We start from the raw sequence: 12,562 nt of genomic DNA, 5'->3' as shown, positions 1-12,562 counted from the left end.
ATTGGTGAGCAACAGAGGGGGAAGAGCGAGGCGTCAAAGGGGAGATTCCTTACACCTACCTGGCAGCAGTGATTGGTGGGGCGGACGTGTCCTACTGATTAAAGGGTTGAAGAGCGGGGCACCAGAGGGGAGATTCCTTATGCCTACCCCGCAGGAGTGGCTGCTATGGCGGACGCGTCCTATTGAATAGCGGGTTGCGCACTGGGCCCTCACAGCACTTCAGACGCGGACCACTCTCAACTCGCTCCTGCTCAAAGATGGTCAAAAAAACAACAGCACAAAGGGGACACGGACAGTGGGGGAAAGGAACCTTTCCATCTTCTCATTGAACAAGATGCACTGCAGACCACTGCCCACAGAGTTCACAAGCCCAGGGAGAGCACTTTGACAAACATTTGCAAGCAATCAAAGATGTGAAGGCCACACTCAGACAAAAACTGGACACTCTGGGAATAGAGGTGGGGATGTACAGTCAGGCTGGAGACGTATGACTGCGTCTTGGGAGGAATGTGCCCTACACTGACCGAGCTGCAGTCACACTTCTAGGCCCTACAGGGGAAGGTCGCAAAGCTGTGAGACAAGGTGAAAGATGCAGAGAGTCATGCAGAAACAACATAAGATTTGTGGGACTCCCAGAGGGGGCAGAGCGGCCTAACATGGAGCTCTTCTTAGAACAATGGCTCCTTGATACAGTTCTTGGCAGTAAGAGATAGACCTTCTACTCAAAAGAAAGGGTGCATAGGGTCCAAGGTAGGGCCTAATCCCCAGACTCCCTGCTGTGGCCAGTAGTGGCACAACTCTTCAACTACTGGGATCGCAACCGAATCCTACAAGTGTCGAGTACCAATTGCCCCTGAAAAATTCATAATAGTACAGGGAATATATATCCGGACTATACAGCTGAAGTGGAATGCTTCTGGGGTTCCGTCACGTCAACCAAGCAGAAGCTGATTCAAATGGGGATAAAATACTCACTAATTTCCCCAGACAAACTGCAAGTAGTGGATGCAGATGCCGCGCTAATCTTCGAAACAATGTGGATGCCTGGGAATGGATGAAGACAAAAGGGGTGCCCCAGATCCCAAGCTGTACCCTCCCACAACAAGACTGGCACAACCCCTGTAAGAAGAGAGGGCTGCGTAGGTCTTCCTATAGGAAGCCTACAAATGGGCAAGCAGTATGCAAACAAGCCAGGGTCATGGTGAAACTGAAATCTTGCAGCAGCCCCACCCCATCACCTACACTTCAGGGGGGAGCCTTGCTGCATGGAGAGTTGGCCCTCCCCTTGGAGAACATTCCAGCAGAACTGTGAATGGACCCTGCTCTTGCCCTGACGACAGAGGACAAGGTGATATGACCCCAGAAACACCACTAGGACCCTGCGTTGACAGCCTTAGAATGAACATAGTGAAGGAAAGCAACGGTGCTCTTGATGTGCAGAAGGGAGGGTGAGAAATGGGGTTACATGATGGCTTGAACTTTGATAGAACTAACGCCCTACGAAGCCAGTGTCGGTGTTGTCATCAAGGTTGCTGTCCACAGGAGATGCGAGGATCTTGTGCTGGGTAAACGCTGTGCTCCAGCAGTTCCAATGGCGTCCTCTGCTGTTGGCTCAGCAGATCTGTGGGGGTCTGTGAAGGAGAGGGAAGCTGATTGTAGCTGTCTGGTCGGTTAGTGGAAGGTCAGGCATTTGTTGATGTATGCTGGTCCTACGTTGTGCAAGGCCATGTAGGCATGACTCATCATCTTGAACTGGCATCTCTTCTGAATCGGGAGCCAGTGTAGTTTCTTGAGATGGTGTGTGACTTGGATCCTTCTGGGAGGTTGAGTATGAGTCTTGCCGCTGAGATCTGTATCGTCTGGAGTCTCATCTGGAGGCGTGCAGTAATTCTTACACAGATTGTGTTTCCAGTGTCCAGTCTGCTGGTGATGAGGGCTTGCATGATGGTCCTTCTGGTGTTTGCCGGGAGCCATCTGAAGATCTAGTGGAGCCTGCAAATGGTGTGGCAGCAGGTGGATGAGACTGCATTGACTTGTTTCTTCATGGATAGCTTGCTATCCAGAATAATGCAGAGGTTGCGGGCATGGTATGTTGATATGGGGGAGGGGTGCCGTGCTCCACGGGACACCATGGGTCATTCCATGGTGAGGTGCTGTTCCCAAAAATGAGGACTTCCATTTTGTCTGTGTTGAGTTTGAGACAGGTGTACTTCATCCAAGCCCTTGATACAAGCCCTGGCAATGCCGAGTATATGGGGTAGTGACTTTAATTCTGCCCACGACACCTCCCTAGATAGATCCTTCTCCCACCACAAGCCGGGAATGCAATCAGAATGACCTATGCATTGTGGACTGGCTTATGCTTACCCAGATGTGAAACATCCGGTGGCAGATGAATCCTCGTACACGAGAATACTCGTTGTTCTCACCATTACACTAACTGCACACCAGAATCGGCTTGCTCCTATGCAATCCCTCTGTTGCTTCCTTGGTCTTGTGACCTGAATGTCTAGGCCACACACTTTCAGACCTCAACCACCTCAAAATGATGATTCAGTGGGGCAGACGACATGCACCAGTATCTACTAGGAGGCTGTGTGCCCCGGCCCTACAGGACAGAGTCTTCTGTGATACTGAAGGTACACATGTCGCCATATTTGAGACGAAGGAAGGGACTGCCTATACGACAGTGATAGAGTGGGGTACCTTTAAGGGTCTCACATAAGGCCAGTGCATCAAGATGTAGCATTGTGTAAAACATGCCTTGCGAGCCCAGAACCTCTCTCTTGAACAAACAATATGAACAACGGAAATAAATGTGAGGTAGCTGCATGAAACTAGAACATAATCCCCCCTCTGCGAAAGGAGTAAAGAGAGGCGGAGGTCAGACTAGGAACACTACACTATCAGATACTAGCATGGCTACTAAGGTCGTTGACCCCAAAGACCCCCAGAAAGGCCAGCAGATCCCCGGTGGGAGTGATATTGAATGTACAAGCAGATATAAACCAGGCTTTCCTGTAGTACCAGACGTCTGTATACCCTGCTGTGTTGGGAGTGCAAGCGCCCCAATTAGATGAGTATTTGAATAGACTGACAATCTCCAGACTTAACCCCCTTCAGGGACATACACCAGATGAAACCCTGACCACTGAGGAAATTTGCTTCATGATTGACTAGATCGCGTGCAACAAAACTCCTAGGATGGTCGGGTTCTCGGTGGACTTTTACTTCACCTACAGAGCAACCCTCTCTCCAAAGCTACTCCAAATGTACCAACAGGCCCGGCAGGTGGGCACATTGCCGGGATCCCTATGGGAGGCTATGATATTAGTCCTGCCTTAGCCCAACAGGTACCCCCTGGAGCTACGCTCCTACTGGCCACTGTACAACAACCACAAGATTTGCAGGAAGGTCCTTGCAAACAGGTTGCTCCCCTGCCTCTCTACATTGGCACCAAGACCAGAATGATTTCGTACCTGGGAGAAAAATTTGTCTTAACCTATGGCGCCTCTCCGGCTAATGGAAAAGAATCTTCATGAATTGTCTCCATACACAGCACTCTCACTAGATATAGAGAAGGCCTTCGACACCCTTAAGTAGTTTTACTTAATGAAAGTGCTGATGGGCATGACACTAGGCCCAAAAATATTACACTGGATAAATCTCCTCTACACAAACATGCTGGCCCGCATCCGGACAGGCAGAGATCTCAGTTTCTTTTGAATGCAGCAAAGATGCCTGCTGTCGATTACTTTCGCCCTAGCCATGGATCTGTTCGCTGTCCAGTTTCGGTCACAGGACCCAGCAATCAGTATACCGAGTGAGTCAAATTAAGAGGACATATCACTGTATGCTGATGATGCATTTGTGTACCTCAGGAACATGCATTCATATCTACCACAGGTAATGGATGTTCTAGACGATTTTGGTAGGGTTTCTAGACTAAGGCTAAATTGGACCCAATCCAGCTTATATCCCATGCGCAAACTAACAACTTAAAACAGGAAGTGCTCCCCAAATTAGCACTGGGGTGGCACCCTAACATCTTCAGGTATTAAGCGATGAACTTACCAAACGACAATGAACGTGTACAGGGCAACTTAGGTGATATCCAAGGTTTGCAGCTCCCTGTTGTTTTGGGGCTCCCTGCAACTATCAACCCATGGGTAGAGTGGAAATGCAAAAATGCTGTTAATACATTTATACTGCTTCTCGACCACTCTAGTTTACCTGCCTCTGCACTTCTTCAGGAAATTGGACTCTGTTTCTGTTCTTATGGACTTAATCTGGGGAGCGGGCCACAAGAGAGTCGCGCTTCGCAAACTTTACTCTACCTTGGAACGGGATAGGGGATGTACATTTAAAATACTAATAAAGAACTACAAACTACTGGGTGACTTGGAAGACGATTATTCCTCAATACAGCCCTTGTTTGTGATCTCGTTACAGTTCTCACATTATCATCTGCACTAGAAGAGATGGGAGCCTGGGGTGTCTGATCACAGAAACTCATTTACATACAAAGGGGGGGTGAAAGCCTGTTCACAAAGCACAACACAACTTGTTTATGTAAAAGTTTGAACATTGCACAGGGAGGGTGATTCAGTGTGAGTGTTGTATGACAGGAGCGAGCAGTCTTAGTTGCTAGGACATGAATCTGCCTCTTGAGCTCTTTCAACTGTTTGAGACTGTTTGAGAGGCAGTCTCAAATTCCCGGGGCACAGCTACCAACAGCTTCCCTCATAATTTTTGATTTTTGCATCTACAGGTGGTGCAGAAGCCAACTAAGATAGTAACCTTAGTGTGCTTTCTGGAGTCAGCCTGATTTGCTTTTCCCAAACTTTGGTCAGCAAAGGTAAATGTGTCTTCTACTGAAGTGTTCTTAGCACGCTTTTGGTAACGTGGCTTGAGCAGTATGGCCTAAGACACGCTCGAAGGAAAAGCAAAACAGTGGAAGTCACAAATTTCAATACAGTTTATTAAAAATAGACAAGGAACTGTAAGATTCAAATCAAGTTTAGAGCAAAAAGAATATTTAATAATTATTCAGAAGCAAAATCAAAAGGTGGGCTGTGATTTAAGGATTATTAATTAGCAAAAACAACTGTCAAAACCAAACAAAAAGGTAAATAAATAAAAAAACAAGCAGTTCTACTGAATCAATCAAGAAGTCACCAACAAAATTGTAGCTGACTTTGGGAGCTATGCTCGAGAGGACAAAGATAAGTTTAGTCTCAGGTAATGATTAACACTGGAATTTGGTGCAGGGTTTTTGGCTGAACCAGTCTCAGAAGGTGACGAGCTGCACAGAAGTGGCTTGAAGTGCAAAATTCCCATAGAGTAGAGTTGGGTCATCAAGTTGAACCTGAATCCACGGCCATCAAAATGTGTGAAACTTCAAGCAGTTACAACAGCTGCGAAGTCTTCTGAGCTTCCAAGTTATGGAGACGGTTCAAGGTTGAGGATAAGAGCCAAAGCATGGAACCTGGCAGGCTTGAGGCATGGTTAAGGAGATAGCAGGTTCCATTGGAAACAAAAACAAGATGTGGATCTTTGTAATACAAGGCTGTGTCTTTTTGGAACAGAAGTCATTAGGACTATTTAGAATGGGGCCAAGAATGGTTTGCATATGGCTGACCTCATCTGTAGTTACACAAAGACTAGAGAATGATGTGGTGGGATGTTGCAGAGATTAACTACCAGTCCATCCATCACTTTTAGTTTTTCTCAATGATCAGCCCTACGTGGTACAGACATGAACAGATGTTGGTCCCATAGAGACCTATGACAAAGGGACTCCTGCTGCAGCCCCCTGGTGAAGCTCGTTAAGGCTGGAAACAGTTTGAGGTTCAAGCATTCCTGATCCTTGGAGGCGTGGTCTCAAAGTTCAGGATCGAATGGACTTTGTGGGTCAGTCCTTGCTTATAAACACTCAGCAAACAAAACACGCTGAATGGAATGAGGCCACAAATAATTACAAAAGAATGAGGTTAATTCAAGCATTTCCATCCCACGCAGTGTGCTTTTCTCAGTAGACAGTTTGTTGGACAATCAATGGATCAATGTCTTTGTGGGTGCTTCATGTAAATGTTTTGCGAGTCTGAAAGCTCCTCCCCCAGGGTTTACAGTGAGCACCTTTTATTTTCCCACATTGTCTCTCTTATGTAGAAATGTTACATTTACAACTAAAGTTTTTGTCACATTGAGAGCACGAGTCATTTTCCTTCTCATTGTGGGTTCTCTCTTGTTGAATGAAACTGAATCTCCAGCAGACCCTTCCCTGGCATTTAGAACAATGATGACGTTTTTTCTAGGTAAGTTCTCGCAGGTTGAGTGAGAACCGATTTCCGACTGAAACTTTTCCAGCATTCAAAGAGCTAATAAGGTTTATCCCCAGTGTGGGTTCTCTCATGTCTAGTGAGAGTTGTTTTCAATCTGAAGCTTTTGTGGCATTCAGAACACTGATACCGTTTATGCCCAGTGTGGGTTCTTTCATGCACAGTAAGGTTGTATTTCTGACTGAAGCTTTTACAGCATTCAGAGCACTGATAAGGTTTTTGCCCAGTGTGAGTTCTCTCATGGTAAGTGAGAGTTATTTTCCGACTGAAGCTTTTCTGGCATTCAGAGCACTGATAGGGTTTGAGCCCAGAATGGATTATCTCATGTTGAGTTAAACCACATTTGTGATAGAAACCTTTTTGGCATTCAGAACACTGATACGGTTTCTGCCCAGTGTGGGTTCTTTCATGCACAGTAAGGTTGGATTTCTGACTGAAACCTTTCCGGCACTCAGAGCACTGATAAGGTTTTAGTCCAGTGTGAGTTTTCTGGTGTTCAATTAAACTGGATCTCTGACTGAATCCTTTCTGGCACTCAAAGCACTGGTAAGGTTTGTGTCCAGTGTGAGTTCTCTCATGTTCAATTAAACTGGATCTCTGACTGAATCCTTTCCGGCACTCAGAGCACTGGTAAAGTTTTTGTCCAGTGTGGGTCCTTTCATGTACAGTAAGGCTGGATTTATGACTGAAGCTTTTACAGCATTCAGAGCACTGATAACGTTTTTGTCCAGTGTGAGTACTCTCATGGTAAGTGAGAGTTATTTTCCGACTGAAGCTTTTCTGGCAATCAAAGCACTGGTATTGTTTATGCCCAGTGTGGGTTCTTTCATGCACAGTAAGGTTGTATTTCTGACTGAAGCTTTTACAGCATTCAGAGCACTGATAAGGTTTTTGCCCAGTGTGAGTTCTCTCATGGTAAGTGAGAGTTATTTTCCGACTGAAGCTTTTCTGGCATTCAGAGCACTGATAGGGTTTGAGCCCAGTATGGATTCTCTCATGTTGAGTTAAACCGCATTTGTGATAGAAACCTTTTTGGCATTCAGAACACTGATACGGTTTCTGTCCAGTGTGGGTTCTTTCATGCACAGTAAGGGTGGATTTCTGACTGAAGCTTTTCCGGCACTCAGAGCACTGGTAAGGTTTTAGTCCAGTGTGAGTTCTCTCGTGTTCAATTAAACTGGATCTCTGACTGAATCCTTTCCGGCACTCAGAGCACTGGTAAGGTTTTTGTCCAGTGTGAGTTCTCTCGTGTTCATTTAAACTGGATCTCCGACTGAATCCTTTAAGGCACTCAGAGCACTGGTAAGGTTTTTGTCCAGTGTGGGTCCTTTCATGTACAGTAAGGTTGAATTTATGACTGAAGCTTTTACAGCATTCAGAGCACTGATAAGGTTTTTGCCCAGTGTGGGTTCTTTCATGTAAAGTGAGATTGGATTTGTGACTGAAGCTTTTACAGCATTCAGAGCACTGATAAGGTTTATACCCAGTGTGGGTTCTCTCATGTACAGTAAGGCTGGATTTCTGACTGAAGCTTTTACAGCATTCAGAGCACTGATAAGGTTTTTGCCCAGTGTGGGTTCTTTCATGTAAAGTGAGATTGGATTTGTGATTGAAGTGTTTCTGGCATTCGGGACACTGATGGGGTTTTCGTCCAGCGCTAGTTTTCTCATGTTTAGTGAGGTGGGATTGATGACTAAAGCTGTTCCCACAGTCATTGCTCTTATTCGAGTTGTTTGTTTCTTCAAGTTGGCTTTGTTCCTGGATACATGTCATCTTAAGACTGAATTTGATTTCTGATTGTGTACTTGTTTATGTTACAACTCAGCATTAACTTCTAAAATACATTTCAGATGCTCTTCTTTATGTATTTTAACTAATGATAGTTTTTAACTGGAAATTATTTTCCTACCTTTAAAGGAACCGATCTAACTTGTCTTATTAACTTTCACTGAGGAGCCCCTTGTATTGATTAAGAGGCCTCTCATGGATTCATTTTCACCAAGTTATGCCGAGAATGTTTGAGAATGTTTTAACTTTCCTTGAAATAATCCTTTTCGTTGTGTTTCTCTTGTTTAATTAGTCTCATTTAGTGATTCTAGTTTATCACATTTGAATTAGGAATTTTAAAAGCACTGATAAGGTCTTTGGGCTTTAGTGTTTGCCTGTTAGGTATGTTTGCTCATACCAGTAATGACAGATGATATGGGCATGCCAGGGTGGTTTATGAATTATCAATAGCGTAACACTGGCCCCTTTTATACTTTCTGTGCCAGTATATGCTTTTTTGCACAGTGGCTAAGACAGGAACATGATAGACTTTGGAGTTAAAGGACACTTTGAAACCACTCGGATCAACCCAAGAGACAGAGCTGGTAGGGAAAATCTTTCTATATTGGAAATGGTAATCCAGTATCTTTGCTGTAACGACATCTGAGAAAGAGTATTTACAATGACTTTCTTTTAAACAATCTTTTCTCTCCTCTCGTCTTCAGGAGACAGAGACAAAAGCTTGTGCTTGTAAACCAGGAATATTAGTCTTTTTGACGGTTCTGTCACATCACAACACGTCTACGGATACTGATCTGTTGGGGAGGGTTTAGGTCTCAAAAGCATTTCTCATAAACCATAAAAACAGAATTACAGCACTGAGTTTTCTCAAGTGCACCGCGTGGGGATCAATTGTGGCCAATGTTCTCCTCAATCTCAGTTACTGACACTTGGTAAACATTTATGGCCATTTTACAATAGGGATTTGACAACTTTCTCATTCACCAGTTTCTTCCGCACCAACATCCTCACCATTCCTGGCACATAGAATGTGTTTCTTCTCAAGAGCTCGAGAATGTTTTAACTTTCCTTGAAATAATCCTTTTCGTTGTGTTTCACTAAATTGAAACCTTCTTTTTTCTGTTCATGCTTCAGTCACCTGTAGAAATGGAGTCAAAAATTGTAAATGAAAACAAAGAAAAAATATTTGTGACCTTATACTTTTCACAAAGAAAGTATTGACAAAAACAAGCCAGGAAATCTGTTGAGTATAATTTCTGATAGTGGTGAAACAGCTCGGGGATACTGTAGATCGGGAGCTTCGGATTACTGGAGCTCATGGATGTGAGAGAAAACGTATTTAATAATTAAGAAAGAAACACAAGTTGCACATATATTGCAACATAGATTCTCAGAAGCAGCCAACACTATCAATTTACACTCTGTGAAACAGGCTGGCATGATAGTGAGATATTTGTAATTCTTTTAATGAATTATTAGATGTTACTTACTCCCCTACTCACTTAAACTATTCATCTATTCCTTTTTCAAGGTATCTATGAAGGGACATTTTATTGTACAAAGGAATTTACCTAGTTTTAATCACTGCTTTAAATGCCACTGTAGACTGACACGGTGTCCAGTTAGCTCAGTGGAATTTACTATTTCAAATTGTGCGGATGATAAGGACTTACTTGGTGGCTCAGAACTCATCATGCTCCTCCGACAGGACCCAGGCACTGCAACACCTGAAAAAGTGAAAAAACCAGCACAACAGTAAAGAAAACCAAAAAGGGTCAGGAAAAGAAAAACACAAAATAGAGGAAAGGAAAAAAAAGCTATCTTCCACATTGACCTCAGGGGTCCAGCACAGGAAACTGTGCAGCAGATGCTTGTGAACCCATAAGTTACATCTAAACACAGTTCCCCCAAGGTCAGCACCAGGTACGGCTCCACCGGTTGCACCACCATAAAGCAAGCCTTGTGTGCATGTGTGTCCACACACATATACTGTGTCTTTTGCTTGTAGTAGATAAGACGGAAAAGGATAGTTTAGGAGTAGGTAAAGAGATAGAAGTCAGATCAAGAGAAAAAAGACACCCAAAGAACAGTCAGAGGGGGGAGAGTATCACGTGGTGTAGAGGAGAAGCCAAATGTGCCAATAGTTAAGGAACTGCTGGGCAAAACTGACCTAAAAAGGAACTGGACCTGCACTACACCCCCAACATTTCCAGGAGGAATGTGGCTCCATCATATTATTATCAGAAGTTTGATGACAACAAGAATAGTGCACAGAGGGAGTCAAATGTTGAAGCTGAAGAGACAAAAACAAAACAGAGATCAAGAAAGGGAATAGAGAAAGAAGAAACAGGGGAAAAGGAAACTTAAGAGTTATAGGACTCCTTACCTGACAGTTATATTATATTTTGTTCCTCCAAGGGTGGCAGCCCGCTGTACTGCCTGGTCAGCCCAGAATACCTTGAAAGGAAGTAAAGAAATAGTTTTGCGTCAGACGACTATCACACTTCATCACATTTTACAAAAAAACGTCCTGAACTTACAAAACAAAATAATCTCTTTTTCTCTGGAGGCCATTGTGATGCAAATATGGGCATGAATAAATACTTTTTTGGTTCACCAAGAACCATGATCCCTTGCTGGAAAAGGTCCCTGTGAATATAGAGTGCACCCACAGTCTCAGAGAACAAACCCTAACAATCCAGTCCACTTCTTCATAACCCCCATCTTTCCATTTACAAACCATGAAACTTGCAAATCAAAAGAACCTGGTTTGCAAAGGTATGTTAATGTCCTTGTACATAATTCTGCCCACCGTTCATAAATCAGTCAACCAGGCTTTTAGATTTATACAAACCATGCTCTCTGAGCAACATTTTTGCATCCATGAGGAGCGACAATAAAATTCCAGCAAATGTAACGTATAGTGAACAAACACAATCACAGCAAAGCAGAAGAATGAACAGTCTCTAACAACCCCAAATCTGCCCTCAACATCACAGGAGTTCGCATCCCATTAGTGCAAAAGTATAATATATAATCACAGGATTCAGTATTAGCGAGAGTCTCTGAGTTAAACCACCATCCCTCCACTTAAGTATCTGAAATGAGGGGAGTCGCCCCCCCGGGGTATCTGTCTCCGCATCCTCTTCACCCGCTCTCTCCTCAACCTTCAGCAAGTAGCCTTGTAAGGGGCCCCATATGTCCTTCGGCCTAGACGACAATGGCAACAATTCCGCATATACAGCAGCTTGCTCTTAGCAGTATACAAGATCGCGCAGCCAATCTTTGAATTTCGGAGCTCTCCCCCTCCCCCATCTGCAAGCAACCCTACGTTTCACCATCAGCAATGCAATGTCCATAAATGTCCTCGCCGTTTTCGGAATATGCATCATACATCCCAGCAGCATCAGCAAGGGATCACCATCTATATTGTTACCCATCATATTCTCAAGCGCTGCGTGAACCTGTGACCAATACTCATTCACCTCCGGGTATTCCCATGCCAAGTGCAAGAACCCTGCCTCAGGCCTCCGACACCTCTCACATCTGTCATTGTCTGATAGCTGAAAGCGATATTTCCTGGCAGAGGTATAATATAGACGCTGTAGAAACTTATAATGGATAACCTTGAATCTACGACTAGCCGATATATTTTCCGTGATGGTGCAGCAATATTTCCACTGCTCATCCGTCATTTCCTGCCCGAGGTCATCCGACCACTTATCACGAGCAGAACTAGTAACACTCTCTCTACAGTCTCTGATCATTTTGTTCAATTTGGACACTAGATGTTTCCCATCCGGGGACTCAAGTAGGAGGTGTAGGGGCGCGAATACCTCCGGTTCTGATGGAAAGTTCGGAAGCACCATCCGCATCCCTTGTCGGAGACGGATGTATAAGAAAAAGTCCAGGGGCATGGGTTTAAGGTCATGAAAGAAAAGTTAACTGGTTCGGAACTGGCCGCCAGCAAAGAGGTCGCCCCAGGACGCTATCCTTAACTTTCTACACAGGGCCTGAAAGCCTGTTTTTTGCAGGATGTGGAGCTTGGGGTGATATATAATTGGCAATCGTGGCGAGTACAGCAATTGCACCTCTAGGATGCGCGCTATATGTTTCCAATCATCCATTGTGCTAGTGACGGTAGTGAATGGAGTCTCCACAGCTTCCAACGGGCCATGGATCGCCCCCCCCCCCCCCAACGGGAGCAGACGTGCCACCCAATCCTCCACCGCCAACTGGGGCATAAATGGCGTAGGTGCCATCCAGTGATACGCGTAGTGAGCTTGTGCACTTAAATAATAAATCTCGAAGTCAGGTATATCAAAGCTGCCCTTACAATACGGTTGTGTGAGAACCTCCCACCTTAGGCGCGGTTGTCTGCCACCCCACACCAAACGGATCAGCGCAGATCGCAGGGTCTTAAAGAAGTGTGC

General features: G+C 44.6%; 1 protein-coding gene across 1 annotated transcript; it reads right to left on the bottom strand.

The window, feature by feature from the left end:
* Positions 1-6,109: 6,109 nt before the first annotated feature.
* LOC147671304 (uncharacterized) lies at positions 6,110-8,156 on the bottom strand. The gene has a single exon (XM_086948087.1). The coding sequence runs from the start codon at positions 8,112-8,114 to the stop codon at positions 6,381-6,383; it is 1,734 nt and encodes a 577-aa protein (XP_086804213.1). The 5' UTR covers positions 8,115-8,156; the 3' UTR covers positions 6,110-6,380.
* Positions 8,157-12,562: the final 4,406 nt, after the last annotated feature.

This window comes from Lissotriton vulgaris, unplaced genomic scaffold, assembly GCF_964263255.1.
Source record: "Lissotriton vulgaris unplaced genomic scaffold, aLisVul1.2 SCAFFOLD_1312, whole genome shotgun sequence".
NCBI lineage: Eukaryota > Metazoa > Chordata > Amphibia > Caudata > Salamandridae > Lissotriton > Lissotriton vulgaris.
Note: the sequence above shows the minus strand (reverse complement) of the source record. Positions and strands in the feature narration are given on the sequence as shown.